We start from the raw sequence: 16,058 nt of genomic DNA, 5'->3' as shown, positions 1-16,058 counted from the left end.
GTTGGATCTCATAAGCGCATATGTGCTGCCACATTACGGAAGTCTTTATGACTGTTAGAAGATTTAGAATAACAATTTAAAACTTATACAATTGTATTCCGAATATATTCCCTAATTTTTCTTCATATATAAGAATTTTTATTTTAATATTAGTAAAATACAAATTGGAAACTTCTATTATGTACTTACTATGAAAACCATAAATTTAATGATTTAATTTTGCAATATTTTACTAAAAACTTTAATAAAATTGTTTGTATTTGTCAGACAAGATTATGTAGGGTATAAACATATCACAATTGTAAAAATATAAGATTGCATAAGTATTGTTACTGAAAATAATTTTTTAGCAAGGTTCACTATACCATTTTTTATTCATGTTTCAATAATATAGGAGTATATTTAATAAATCGTTCATTAAAACTAAACAATTTTTTATACAATTTTTGATTCTTTTATTATTTTGGTCTAAATAATTAAAAATTTATCTGTATATTAATTAGTTTTTATTTCTTTACTTTTATAAAATCAATAGTCAGCTTATAATAACTGGATTATTATATTTTACAAATAATGAATTGTTTAACTCCAGACGATCATTTAACAGTAAAGAAAATAATCCTATTGTAACCTACCACGTACGTTTCAATATAGGTACATACATCGTAACACAACAGGTGATAACAGCTGATTCTTATGTGTGTTGTGCAACAGAAAACATTTCAACACCTATAGAATAGCATGCAAAATCCAGTTACTCTTTATAGCGCCCTTTTTAAATGTTAAACATCTAACAGTAAATACATAGTATTTATTAACAATTATTACTAATTATATAAAGAATAAAAAAGGAAATGAATGTGAATAAATAAATAGATTTCAAATATTATCCTAATCAAGTTTCTTTCTGTTTTAGCACGTTGATGGTAGTCAGCTCTAACAAGAAAAGAAAAAAATATAAGTACAATTCTAACCTAATACGTACGCGTAAACGGAGGTTTCATATACACATGTATATATAGGATTGCATTGTACACTATAGAATACGGTTTATTATATATACCCATCTATACAGAGCTATACACACATATATATATATATATATATATATGTATACACACATGCATATATATAGTTGTACACATGAAAGTGTATGTATATGTATACGTATATTCGAGCTGGAGGTACGCGCTTGGTGCTACGGCGCATTTGCCAGTATCAACGGTCTGCGTTTATCGACTATCATGTATACTGTGGCAAATGCGATCCATTGACTTCAGACGCAAGAATTTCCGTGGCTTTTTCATTAAACGCTTCATCTTCAACCATGATGGACGTGCAGAACCAGTTCAAAGGTAGGAAGAGACCATTTCGATTTCTTCCTGTTGACACTTGAATAAAACACATCGAAACAAGTCGAGTGAATCTACGGCGGCATTGTGACAGTTACCACAAGCAAAACCATAATTCGTTGAACTGTATGTTTTCGTTTATTAAGTATAGTTCATTGGCAGTTGATTGTACTTCTTTCACCTTCTCTACATTTTTTTACTTATTCTACGATTTCAAATGTGATGTCGATGTATATGTGTATGTGTATGTGTCGATATGCATTCGATTATTGACATACACTTTTGGAGGGAAGAAAACTGTAGGCGGAGATGTAAATAAACGCGCATTAATTGATCAATTTGGTCTTTTGTCTTTTGCTCGCTAATAAGTTTGATTTGTATAGTGGTTATCGTAATTCTGAAAGGAAATTATCGTTTCTATTTTACTAACTTGTCCATAGCCACGATCACAGACACAAGGTGAGCGATATGAATTTAATCAATAATGAAATTAGTGTTTTCATCAAGGCATTAACATGACCCCGCTTATCGTATCATGCAAAAAAATAAGGATATATACACCGTTCCCACTGTGGAAGCTTTTATTTACAATGTATACAGGCAACGTTGATATGAACGTAGATTAAGCTATTTATTTATTTGTGTTAAATAAATCTTTTATTCTAGTTAAGTAAGTAATCCTTTTTGTTATAGAGAGATGAATGTATCATACAATAGTATCGAAGTTATAAATTGATTTCGAATTGAAAAATTAAAGTTATTTAATATTGAAAACATTTTAGTATCACATATAACCATCAATACTTTTCAATTTACGATGTACTCACTTCTAAAAATAACAGAGAGAACTGTTTTTTACAATAAAATAAATACATTCTCGAGCACGCAAAAAGTAAGTATGTGTTGAATGTATTAAATAGTCTGCATTAAATTTAAATTTCTTCATGTAATGTATTAATTAATTCCACACATATTATCTAATTATTGCACGCAAGATATAGACATGTAATGCTTTGTGAGTCGAACTATATTCCAGAAAAAGTAGTATATATCCATAATTCTCATTATGCAACAGATTATTGCACAGATATAAATTAAATAAAATTATAATTGAACTGTTTGAAGATACACGGTGCAATAGGACAAATTATGTGAAAGCAATCTTTGACCTTAATCGGGTTAAATTGTCACGTGCGATTCAATTTTCGAATCAAGTCATATAATAAGCAAAATTTCTTTATTGTAAATATTTTTAAAAATATCTAGCAAAAATGTTCAACGATGTTATGAAATTCATCTTCTTCATCTCCTTTTTTAACAAATGTTCATAACTGAAACTATACTTAATTGTAGTTATAATTAATATATATGTACATATTTCCTTATGCAATTATTTTATATGTACGTTACGCTATGTACTTGATGCAAATAAAATAATGCAATATTCTAATATTTCATACTATTTCTATAAAAAATGTATATTATTGAATTTTTTGTATTTCTATTACTATATATACTGTGTTGATGCATGCAGATTATGAATGGTGGTTCAATTTGTATAATACTTACACGTTATATGTATTTCACCTTTAATCTAGCTCGACATTTAAGGTAGCTGTTATATGCTTAGCATTTGAATTATATATGTTCTCTCTAATATAACTTACCTAAGCCTTTAACCCGTTTATGGAGTTTTAAGCTTAACCAACTAATTAAAACTTTGGATTATTTTATTTTTTATAAAAGCAATTTTTTTATATAAAAAATTATTATCTATTTCATCATTTTTATCACATATATGTAATTAGTATAAAAAGATGTTTATATGTCCGTTATGTTTAAAATAGAATTCGTGTTTATTTAGAATAGAAAATTAAAAAATAATGATGCTTTGTTCTCTACTATTGTTTTCACAAATTTATTGCACAAACATAAGTAAGACATTGGAACTATAGCGTAAAAAATATTACAATGGGATCCATTTATATTCAACTAGTATGATTCTAAATGAAATGCATCAGATAATAAAAAGTATAATATATATAGAGGTTGTGAATATATTATCGTCATCATCGATGTTACATTTTAATATGTTGTAAGTGCTATAATGTTCATGTAGATAGCAGAAGTAAATTAAAACTTAAAGAGCATCTCTTTATCTTTTAGATGTAAAGTAACGCGTTCGGTGACTCGAATATTCACGAATCAAACAACGCTGGTCGCTTACCATTATACGTTGCTATATTGTTTTATCTACCTATGTGACACTTTTGACCAATACGCGTGCTTATCTTTATGATCGTGTTGAGTCTAACAGAAATAACCAATCGGACCCGCATTCTTCCCATCTGCCAACTTACCACCAACGCATTATACATACACTGTACTGATGAGTTATGAAATGTTGCAATCTAAATTTTTAGTATCACAATTTTAATACTTTTCATGTAAGCTACATATATTCTTTTCTTTAATTGGAAATTAGTTATCTTTATTTGAATATTTATCAAATAATTTAACGCAGAATGACTTGTGAACAACATTTTAGTTTTACACATTCTTTTAACAGTGATTCATTTAAATGTGTACATATTTGGAATACTTAAGCGTCAACGAAAATACATTGTATATGCTCTTTGTCATATTGACATACAGATATATACATACGTATATTATACAAAACATTGTAGTTTTATATGAAAAATATTTACAAAAACAAGAACTAAGATTCGTGTAAAACAAGAATTTCATGACTAATAGGAAAATATTTCAAAAACAATTAAAGCTATGGACTTTGTAAAGGTAAATTTGATGATGAAATTATTTTTCATAATAAAACTGGGAAATATAAAGATAAATCAATTATAAGAAAACTGTTGAATTCTTATCTCCGAGAAATTTTTAATTCAAAAGTTAGAACATTTGACAAATCTACCGATTTATCTTTCATTCAAAATATTCGAAAAGTCATCATCAGAAATCAAACATAAACATGTTTAGCAGCGGTTAATGGTCTTTTGACGATCTAATATTTACTTCCACGGACTAGTAAAAGATTAAGTGGTACAAGTAAAAAGGAGCGAGTGGTGGAGGGGCGATTATTGTCTGAGGTATAGTTAAGGATGAAAGAACACGAGTTCGGCCAGTATGTGTCACTCGACAACGCAATGCCGTACATCAGAGTCTGAACATAAAAGCGTGAATATAAAAAGTGCGTGTTTTAATCAGATCCTGAGGACAAGTTTCACGATGGCATTACTCGAAACTTTTTTTCGACGAAAAGGTATAATATTAGTGAAGACAGAGATGAGAATATATCTCGAAACGTGAATGAAGCGTGTCAATGTGCAAATATACATTATAAATACATACTTCGAATTCTCCTTTCTTCGAATCCGCGCTTTGTGACACACCATGTGCGAGATGTTCAGTGGAGTTTGTGAACCAAAGAGGGAGCTATGTATTTACTTGACACGTTAAGGAGACTTTCTTCGAATCTTGTTACGAATAAATTGCGGATATTTATAAAATGTTCCGACAATAGCAGTACGACCGGGTAGGAGATGATTCTTCGTGAAAAAATTGATCAAAAATGTAGAGTAAAGTTTTTGCGTGCGTTACTTTATTTTTGAGAAAATCAAGTTTGAAAATTTGACAAGCATGCTTGAACTTGTATAACTCCGTATAACTGAACAAGACTAAATTATCGACATAAAGTTGTTCTGCATGTGACAATAAGTAAGAAATGTAAAATAAAATTTTTTCATAAGACGTTTTGTTTTGAAGAAAACTAAATTTGAAAATTTATTATGCGCCTGTACTAAGCCAGTTCTTAGGCAAATATGTCCAAACTATCGAAAACTTCTTGAAAACAAGGTTTGAAATGGAAAAATTTTATTTCACATTATTATCTTATTTTCGCATATAGAGTAATCTACCGATTGTCTCCTATTCATACCTAGTCTCTGATTAACCGTTTAAATATACTTAACAAGTTTTGAAACTCGATATTCTCGAAAGCGAAGTACTGTACGTTTTCGACTCATTTTTTCACGAGAATTCGCACTACAAAAATTTTTTTCATCCACTAGATATTATATGTAATGATATATTTTACATATATTTTCTTATATGTTTTTGTATATAATGTATATAAGTACACTCTATGCATTTTTGCATCTTTATATTTACCATAAATGCATAAAAAGATACATATCTTCAATAATAGAAAATGATAAATTTTCGAAATAAAGCAATCTCGAAATAAAGATAATGAATACGAAATCTATCCATACTCAAAAACTCTATCTTAGAAAGATTACTATGGTATTATAAATCCTATCATTGAATTATAAGTAAAACAATGATCCGAAATTATTGATGCTACACAAGGAACTGTTACCAAAGAAATTGTTGTAGAAGAATCTAATCTTCGAAAGACGTTTGTAACTATAATATGAACATTAAACAGAAGTTGCGAAATATGTGGCAATCGTGAAACAAAAATAATTTTCCATGTGTTATTGTATATGCAGCAATGATAAATTTTTCCGTATGAAATGTTAGATTTAAAATTTTCACGATGGAAATTTTCCATGTGTTATTGTATGTGCGGCAATGATAAATTTTTCCATATGAAATGTTAGATTTGAAATTTTCTCGATGATGAGATATCATGATATTGGTTTTTCGGGAAGGAGCTGTTACACTTGCAACACGATTATATAACAATGATAATATCATAACTTTTGAAGACTTAAACAAATATAACAAGTATGAGTATCCACGGCAAATTACAAATCAATGTTACGAATACGGATTAACACAAGTATGTCTGTCAATATTATCGAGAGCGTAAAAATAAACTCTTCGAGAATTGATGTATTTATTTTACAAGTGAAATCTCATTATGTTTTCAAAGCTCGTGAAACTTTCACCCTTACGTATTACGATATTATAGCAGAAGTCGCTTTTTAACGTGACTTGAAAATCCTACATCTGGCGATTTATAGAAATTATTTAAAAAAGTTATATATATATAAAATTATATATTATCAAAACATCAGCAAAAGACATGACAAAAGCATGACATATTGATGTGCCTTGCATAAAAATTATTCGATTAGACGAACAAAATTTTCCAACACAGTATATCCATTTATAATTAGTTTTATCCGTTCATCTCATCAAACAATGCACTACTTCATAATCAGTCCAAATTTTATGAGAAATCATTAAGAGGATGTGATTTAAACTGATGTTACTGTGAAAGATAAACTAAATTTTGTAATATATATATGTATGTATATTTTAGAAAATAAATTAAATGGCATAATAGATAGGTATATCTTAAAAATTAATGTACATTGAAAAGATTGAATAAGGGAAGATAAAGGGGACTTTAAATAAATATTAGCTAACAGGAAGAAAAACCGAAGCACAAAAAAGCCAAGGACATGTTAATATGGTTGATGCGCGATAAAATGGTCAATAGATAGCAGCAGAATAATATGTCTAACAAATGATTCATTAAAAAAAGAAAATGAGTCACATAGATTTTTAAGCTCCACTTCCAGAGCAGTCATATATAATACATTATATGATGCACTACTCGAAATCATATTGTTTCATCTAATGAGATTTTTATTTTCCTTCTATCGCTTCAAAGCTGTAAGCTATACGACACCTCATATATATATATTAGGCAATACTTAAATCAATTTTATAAATACATTACAATATGGTTCTACGTGTATTTAATTAGATCTTGACGTACAGGATGGCATGTTCGTAGTTGATTTAAACATTGATGCCGTTAAGACAACAAGCAAGGCATCATCTATCACAAAATTTACTTAAATTAATTTTTATTGTTAGCCATGCATGCGAACTTTTCTGACTGCCATGTATTTACTCATTTTTTGCTTGTTAAAACATCTATAAGATAATTTAATAAAAAAAAAATTAATTTTATTTCTTTTGTTTTTACGATATAAAATAGAAAATCTTTAAATATCAGCATTTTATCGACATATTTTTTTTAATAAATGTATTCGTTTATAATAGTTTTTTTATGTTTTACGTATATTATTTCCGTGTAAAAATTGTTATATTTTGTAAAAATGTTGAATTCGTAAATATGGTATGGCATGGTATGTAATAATCTGTATGTCGATAATCGGCTTCGTACAACTTGTCCGCGAACACGTTAAAAACGGTAATTGCACGTAATCGCACGTTTGAAAGGGCTAAAGTCGAGTGGCTGTTCAGTGCATTGTCGATCGAATCCGGGTTATCTTGTATAACGTCCTGTTGTGCAAACGTCGCGCCGTCTTTCCTCACACATTTTTATTTGAAACCGAACTTTCTGCCATTATTATTATTATTTTCTGAAACATAATAGGAAACAAAAAAATTATATGGGATAAGTAATTAAAATAAGTAATCGCTCGACGTAATTATTAAATGTGAATTTAAATTTTTGAAAAAAACGGCAAGCTTAAGTAACAATAACAACAAGATCAAAGAATATCTCTTCCAAATTACATAAATTAAATGCCATTTGCGATGATATAAAATTGATGTAATCAAAAGAACTATAAAAACTATACATAAAGTTAATAACAATCTGTTCTTTACAGTGACGCCTGCGACCGGCGATGATTGTAAGAATCAAACACCATCAACTTTGCTTTCGAGTTTAAGAAGCGTCCTTTTCGTAATCGGAACCGTAGTGATCGGATTCGCTGCGTTCTGCAACTCGTTAACATGGTAAATTCTAACGAATGACGTATACAAATATGGCTTCCGCATTTTTGCAATTCGATCAAATACTAAGAGATATTGTTACCTTTAAGATTGAACGACTCATGTTTACCATTACCATTATCATTTCACTGCTTCGATCCTTTCATTTATTAGGCATTTACAAAGATTTTGGGGAGCCTCTGGAGATTTCTGGCAAGCACAATGGGACAAAATCTTAGACAAATTAGGAGACGATCCTGTCACGCTTTGGGTTCATGGTATATCAAGATAAAACAACGAGAATATATAAAATATACAGCAGTTCCTAGATAAGTACCATTTAAAGTGAAAAATCCAGTTCGAGATCGATTGATGATGATGATGTCATCGGAATTGAATTTTATTACAAAACTATTTCAAATACGTTAGAGATATTAATAATAAGAAAGATGCTACACTTCTATGAAACATGATATACGATAATATACAATAGAGTTATCTTTTATTTCCTCTTTTTTTATTTAAGAAAAAAGATGTTTATACAAATATGATATTTTATTATACGAGAACAAAAACAAGATCTACTGAAGAAAGAAATTATTTGAAACTTATCTTGGAACATTCTTGTCGTCTTACGTATGTTTACCGATTTCTTGAAAAAATGTAAAAAATTACAAATTTGGAACTAATACGTTCCAGGCTCATTGGGACTAATGTTCTTCGTATATTGGTTCTTCGGTGGGATTTACACGATTCTAGACATAACTAATCGACCGGCTGCTTTGCGGAGATACAAAATACAACCGGGTACGAACGAACCAGTCGACACGAGGGAATTGTGCAAAGTAATCGCTCAAGTACTATTCAATCAGATCATTGTTGGAGTTCCTCTAGCGTGCGTCAGTTATCACTTTATGGAATGGCGCGGTTATCCGCCTGTACGCGAATTGCCGACCTTCCACTGGGTGCTCGTTGAAATCGCCATCCACATATTATGCGAGGAAATTGGATTTTATTACTCACATAGGTATGCAATTTCTTTTTAATCCCCTATTAAGGTATCTTGTTAACTTTGCTCTTAAGTCGCTCATAAAGCTTCATTAGAAAACATTTTACCGTTAATAAATATGGATTATACGAGATGGCCTGTATTAATCCCTAAATTAATTCATCTTGAAAGGTACGTATACTGAGTTAAAAGAAAATTAAATGTGCCAAATATCAGTTTCTGAATCTTTCTTGTATTATTTTTTGTACTAAATCTATCTATGTGTGTAGTAGATTAAAATGATTCATTATGTGCATTGCTTAAAGTAATTAAGGAGTAATACTTTTGTATAGATAAACAGAAAAATAATTTTTAATTATCTTACTAAGCAATTAAAATCACGTTTGAATAAATGTTCCTTTGCATTATTATGTATGTGTATTACGTAGTGTTTTATATGTCTATATTTTTGTAAACAAACTTATGTAAAAGTAAAATTACATTACAGATTTCTGCATAGCCGTTATCTCTATAAGTATATACATAAGCAGCACCACGAATGGACGGCCCCTATAGCTGTAACATCGCTATATTGTCATCCTTTAGAACACATTGGCTCAAATCTATTACCACCGTTTTTGGGAGTATTCATCGTAGGTTCTCATGTGGCTACTGCTTGGCTTTGGTTCTCGCTTGCTATTCTCTCTACATTAAATGCTCATTCTGGTTACCACCTACCGTTCTTTCCATCTCCAGAAGCTCACGATTTTCACCACTTAAAGTAAGTAATTTTCATACATTTTTTTGAGATTATTTATCCCTAACATTAAATAGATTGAACTGAATTGTACACGCGCTAATAAAGTAATTTGTTTGCTTTCTTACTAGTATTTCATAAGTCTCTAACGATATAAATATATTTTATATGGAAGTTTAATATTGAATATTGGACTTATTATATTTTAGATTTAATCAGTGCTTTGGAGTTTTGGGAGTATTGGATCGAATTCACGGAACAGATACGCAATTTCGTAATTCCAGAGCTTATCAACGTCATGTAATGATGCTTAGCTTGGTTCCTCCAAGAGAAGCTTTTCCGGATGAAGTGAAGTATAAATCTAAGTAGAATGTTTTATCGAACATCGTGATTAAATATGAAAGTTCAGTACGAGAATATGTTTAATATGGAAATGCAGTATAAATACTTCTACATTTGTAGTATTTTTCTGTTTCTTTCTTCTTATTTTATTAATTTTCGTGGAGAACAATCGATAAATTAAATTTAATCAAAAAGATATAGTAGAAGTTAAAATTTTTTAATGTTTATCGTTCGTCAACCAAGTACTTTTTTTATATAGAAACTGCATATTTTTCATTACTATCAGTTTGTAAACAATTTCAATTACTACAAACTTCACAATGGTGCGATTGTAATGTTATTATTATTAAACAATTTATCCGCGTAAACAATTTTTTTGTATGAAAACACGACAAATGTAACTTTCTGAGAGTATTTATAACGAATACTTTCAGATGTAAAAATGATCGTTCTAAAATTATAACGAAAAGAATTTTACCATAACATTAATGGGCGAATTTTAGATTATTAGAATATCTTTTTTACGACAAATACATTGTTGGGAAATTTAGAAAGATATTGAGTATTTCATCTGGATATTACCCTGTTAATAATTACATGACATAGCAATATTCTGAGAACATCTACTTAACAAAATTATATTTATATTGAAATTACAACATTAAGATAAAGCTATTTGTGACAATTACTATTTTTATATTTAATTCAATAATAAAAGCAATAAATATTTAATCTAAGATGAAATTACGATTGTAGTATTATAGTAAAAATTATAATTGCTGTAGATTGTTACTAACCATCAAAGATTATGCACTTTAAAGCTTTAAATTTGCAAAATAAGTCAAACTATTTAAAAGTATTGAAGACATTAATATCGATAACTTCTTTCTCTAATCAAACTTATTTATATATTAAAAACACAGATCAAATTACGGAATTGAAGCTTCATCTATTTTTTCGTATAATAAATTTTTACATGTATAAATTAAATTAATACATGTATACAAAATTATATATCATATTTATAACTGTCCTATAATTTGTTAACGATTATTATCAGAAGTGGCTACATTATTCTTTGTCATTATAAACTTTGTAATTTATATGCAATGCTAATACGCATAATTTTATGTATCTACATAACAAGCTTACTAATAAAAAGAAAAAATCAAAACTACGAATTTTCCTTTACATTAAAATGTAATTATAATATATAACATAAAAGGTAATATAACGTAATATATAATGTAAAAAGTAATCAAACATTTTTAGTTACAAGGTATTTATATTTTATAAGAATATGAATGATCTTGTTACATATATATATATAATATATATAATATATTATATATATATATATATTAATATATATATGTATATATATATAAATAGTTATTGCTTTATTACATCCAGATAACATACAAATTTTACGAACATTAAATAAACAAGAAGTTTATAAAATTCCATCATTACTAATAACAATTGCAGAAACCTTACTGGATAAAGTAATTACATAAATCATTGCTTATATTTTTTATAGTATAATAAATTTACAAATGGACATTCAATTCCTATTCCATTCGCATGTTTATAACAATAATTATTATTTTACATAAACATATCTTTCCAAAAATGTAAATAACAATTAACAATTATAGGAATTAAATTGAGATATCAAATTATTCAAATCAGATACTTCTTTGGTGAGCTAGATTATTTTACAATTCGTAAATTATTCTCAAGAGCATTATTAAATTTAAAAATACAACCAACGTATAGTGAAAAGGAAATTATATGGAAATAGAAAAAACCAATTTCCTTTAATGTGAAAACATTTTCATACTGTTACCAGAAAAATTTTACTTTGAGTTATTGAAAGAAATTATAACAACACTGTTCTCACAATCAAATTTGTAATACATTTATTTCTCTATTGAGAACTTTTAGTGATAAATTAGCATAAGTTAATAATAAATCATTTACAGATAAAATTATTTGAGTAAAACCATTAATCTCAAAAATTATTTTAATGTACATATCTTCACCTATAAAAGTTATAAACAGGTTAATAATTATCTTACAAAATAAGATTAAAATTTAAATTTGAAACTACTTTATTTGTACAAATCATAAAATATTGGTATTGTTATAATTGTAAATTTGTTATTATTTCCATATTGTCTTTCCTAAGCACCATTTATCCAAATTTACAAACATGAATGTTCAAATTTCATACATGACATAGTATATATAAAATAACAAATCTCATATCAAGGCAGTAAAATAATAAAAATATATGCAGCAAGTTATAGTAAACCAAAAAATTTATAAGTATTTGTATATGGAATATATATATGTTCATTGCAGCAATAATGGCAGAATAGTATATTCATCAATTGTTATATATTGCATATATGAAACTAGCATTAGGATCCCACTTTTTAAATGATATTTGTTGACATTAATCGTTATACATCCCATCAATAAGGAAATCCATTCTCCGATAGTGTCTTTTATCCCAACAATCTCTACCTTGTTTGTATATCATGAAAATAATACCACCCAAAACTGGCAGAGCTATAAGAGTAACAATAACTGGTAAAACATAATCAATTTTCTTTGGCATTCCTAAGCGTGAACCTGAGTAGTATGAGTTAGCATGATCTATAAATGCTTGCTTATCACTATGAGAATCTGCCTGTGTTCTAGTTGGTTTATGTTTATGTTCTCGGACTGACGATGCATTGTTTATTACAGCTGCACTTGGTAGTTTCTGCTGTATCACATTTGTAACCTGCGAAGTACTATTTACAATAGTATTTGAAACAGTATCTGTATGCTTCTCAGTAATATTTGATTTTAATTCATTCATGTTTGTATCAATCTTTCCAATATTATGAACATTTGTTGTTGTTAAAGATTTAATTATTGTCTTCGTATCATTGGATGATATAGTTTCAATGGAAGAATTTGCTCCTTTCCTTGATACAATTTTAGAAGTGGTTTTTTTACTTTTTACATAAGGAACATTATCATCTTCTGTTGATACATTAACTCGTACATCTAGACTGTCAGTAGCATTTGTTATATATTTATGTGAATCAGTAGAAAATGTTAGTTCGGTAGTAGAAATAACTGAAATTGGGCCACCTTCCCCTGCAACTAAAGGGATGCCAACATTTTTCTGTAATAACATTTACATATTTCAGTTATATATTTACTTGTCATCATTATATGTAGCTTATTTAAATAGAAAGGATTGTAAACATATTAAACAAACCGTTCGTTTTTTAAACGATATGATTTAAGTTTAAAGATAATTATTTCTATGCTTACTAATTGTCAAATATCATTACTACATACGTTTTGGGTTTTAGCAGAATTAACAGATTCAGATGTAAATTGAATTGGCGAAGATAAAGTTCGATGTTCAGTTTTGGAATCTCCATCAGTAAAGCTTGCATTTAACGTTAACGTTAAAGTCGTATCACCATCTGTTTTAATTTCATCACTGATAGATAAGGTTAGAACAGATACGAGCCATATAAACAGAATTAATTTATGGGATTTCTGCATCATAAAGAAACTCATTATTTTAATTATAGAATTGTATTTCGTAATATGGCCAATTGCAGATAAATCTGGCTAAAACTTTTATAAAAATATAGAAAAACTAAAAAAAAAAGTGGCCTCAACCACTAAGAAACTTCTCGTTCCATCGTAAGCAGGCATTAACTATTGCGTAAATATACATGTAGAAACATATAGTATAAATATATTCCACTAATTGAATGCATAGGGTTTCACTTTTTTTCTTGTTATGATTTTAAATAATTCAATTTTAGTAATTTATGTTTAAGAAAATATAAATTTAATTTCTTTCATTCTTTTTATTTTCTTTTTCTTTTATATCTATACATCTCACATAATTGATCAAACACTTTTGCGTTATCTAGTAAAGTAATTTTTCTAACTTTCCAAAATAATTCAAATTGTTTGGTTCTATTTTAAAAAAGTAATTCTATTTAAAAGAGTGTTTGATCAATTATGTGAGTAACTGTATATACATATATATCTTGTTGAAATTTTTCACATCAAGTTTTTATTCTATTATGGATAAATGAATATCTAATGACAACAAAAAATATGAAGTTAATGGAGTTTCTAAATATAAAATATGTATATTTCTGATTTCAAACAAGCTTTATTTAAAATAAGAATTAATTTATTATTGATGAGGATAATCTTTATGTAAAAGTATGAAGATTTATTTGATATCGGGAATTAAATATGTAATTACACTTTAGACACCAAATAAGATTAGGAGATAAATCTTTTATAGATTTTTATTAATAGGAGCATAGAAATTTGATTGGATATGTTAAATTATTAGCTCATTTTGAATTTTAATAATTATGTTTTTTCTGTAAAATTTTTCCACTAACAGGATAGAAGGAGTGCTGTTAAAAATACCAAATATATTAAAAAAATTGTTAACTCGTATAATCGTTTGCCACCCATTTAGTATAAAAAATTTGTAGTATATGATTAATACAAAAAATATTACAGTGATTGTTTATTATTTACTTAATGTAAAAAATGAGAATTATTAGTCAATCACATACTGAAGTGCAAAATATAAATTTTCGCATTAATCGTATCGACAATTATTTCAAAATATGGGCTATACAAAATTATATTAGATCTTCGATACGATTAACTTATCATTAAATGTGATACCTACATACCGTCACGAAGAACATTATATAACATTACACATATATACGTTGTACTTCGAAGCAGACAATACTTATATTTATATTATTATAGCATATATCTAAATGTTTATTATTATATAACATCATATTTTTATCTTCAACGTTATTACATTTTGTTAGTATAATTATATAAACAAAAATATTTTTTTTATTATAGAATAATTTTATAATCAAATATTTTTGAAAGTTTTTATAATTAAAAAGATGCTTTCTAATATTTTATTAAGTAATTATTATGTAAATTATATTCCACACATTAAGCTATTCTTCTGCATCACAATTCCGATCGGTATACGTATGTGTCAATAAATTTTCTCGTAGTTCTGATATATTAAGTCGTCCGAAAAGTTTCTTTCGTTTTATAAAAAAATAATGAATGCACAACATTTTTCGTTTTATATTATTTTATCGAATTACGTATGATCTATTTTGTTCTATCAAAATAAAGATCACAATGTTTGACAGATTATGTTTCATGTTCGTATAAAGCAGCGTCGTTGTAAAAGACGTGTTTGTATAAGAAAGACACTTTTCGAACAACCTAATACAATTACAATTGCATATTCCACTACTGCTTGTTACGATTATCGTGTTTCGTAAAGGGTTAAATATTGTTTGCCCGTTTTGTATATACTTATGTATCACGTTTGAGAAATTACTCCATCGAAGAACACTCTGGAGTAATAATAGTGTTACAAGAATAGAGCTTAATAAAACACAGATATGAAAAGTACATTAACAATTTTTTAATACATACGGCACCATATATAACGTAAAGGTTTCCACTAAAAAATATTGAATAGTGATTTTATCGCTATTTTCTAAGCTGTATGATTGATTAATAATTTTATATCGTCACCGTTTCATGACAATACCTATAGAATTATTGTTCTATAGAAGCGATAAAGATACGCTTGTAACGATTCTTGATATTTCATTATCAGATAACTTACAAGGTCATATTCGTCATTCTTTTTTCAGTATCATCATTGCCATTATTTTTTTTATACTAACTTTCTATAAATAACACGTATATATACGCATGTTTTCATTTCCATGTCATTTTCTTATATTATTTACTTTCATAGATTAAA

General features: G+C 27.6%; 2 protein-coding genes across 4 annotated transcripts; one reads left to right on the top strand and one right to left on the bottom strand.

Annotated features, from left to right (window-relative positions):
- Positions 1–1,190: 1,190 nt before the first annotated feature.
- LOC100650281 (fatty acid hydroxylase domain-containing protein 2) lies at positions 1,191–10,742 on the top strand. Of its 3 annotated transcripts, none has more exons than XM_003396159.4 (6): positions 1,191–1,355; positions 7,994–8,123; positions 8,274–8,377; positions 8,799–9,126; positions 9,596–9,868; positions 10,054–10,742. In XM_003396159.4, exons 1-6 carry the CDS (start codon positions 1,328–1,330, stop codon positions 10,211–10,213), a joined length of 1,023 nt encoding a protein of 340 aa, XP_003396207.2. In that variant the 5' UTR covers positions 1,191–1,327; the 3' UTR covers positions 10,214–10,742. The 3 variants fall into 3 exon arrangements, with proteins under 3 accessions (XP_003396207.2, XP_003396208.2, XP_048262939.1); XM_003396160.4 differs by lacking the exon at positions 1,191–1,355 and adding an exon at positions 4,481–4,635; XM_048406982.1 differs by lacking the exon at positions 1,191–1,355 and adding an exon at positions 7,762–7,780.
- A 1,895-nt stretch (positions 10,743–12,637) lies between these two features.
- Positions 12,638–13,930, bottom strand: LOC100650483. The gene is made up of 2 exons (XM_003396161.4): positions 13,550–13,930; positions 12,638–13,370 (listed from the first exon to the last, which is right to left on the bottom strand). The coding sequence occupies exons 1-2, from the start codon at positions 13,775–13,777 to the stop codon at positions 12,648–12,650; spliced, it is 951 nt and encodes a 316-aa protein (XP_003396209.1). The 5' UTR covers positions 13,778–13,930; the 3' UTR covers positions 12,638–12,647.
- Positions 13,931–16,058: the final 2,128 nt, after the last annotated feature.

This window comes from Bombus terrestris, chromosome 6 (assembly GCF_910591885.1).
Source record: "Bombus terrestris chromosome 6, iyBomTerr1.2, whole genome shotgun sequence".
NCBI classification, from domain to species: domain Eukaryota; kingdom Metazoa; phylum Arthropoda; class Insecta; order Hymenoptera; family Apidae; genus Bombus; species Bombus terrestris.
Note: the sequence above shows the minus strand (reverse complement) of the source record. Positions and strands in the feature narration are given on the sequence as shown.

Coding starts and splice junctions, on each gene's coding strand:
- LOC100650483 (XM_003396161.4), bottom strand. CDS start 13,777: ATGAGTTTCTTTATGATGCAGAAATCCCATAAATTAATTCTGTTTATA. Junction 13,371..13,549: donor ATTCTGCTAAAACCCAAAAC/GTATGTAGTAAT, acceptor ATGTTATTACAG/AAAAATGTTGGCATCCCTTT.
- LOC100650281 (XM_003396160.4), top strand. CDS start 4,500: ATGTGTCACTCGACAACGCAATGCCGTACATCAGAGTCTGAACATAAA. Junction 8,124..8,273: donor TTCTGCAACTCGTTAACATG/GTAAATTCTAAC, acceptor TTCATTTATTAG/GCATTTACAAAGATTTTGGG. Junction 9,869..10,053: donor CACGATTTTCACCACTTAAA/GTAAGTAATTTT, acceptor ATTATATTTTAG/ATTTAATCAGTGCTTTGGAG.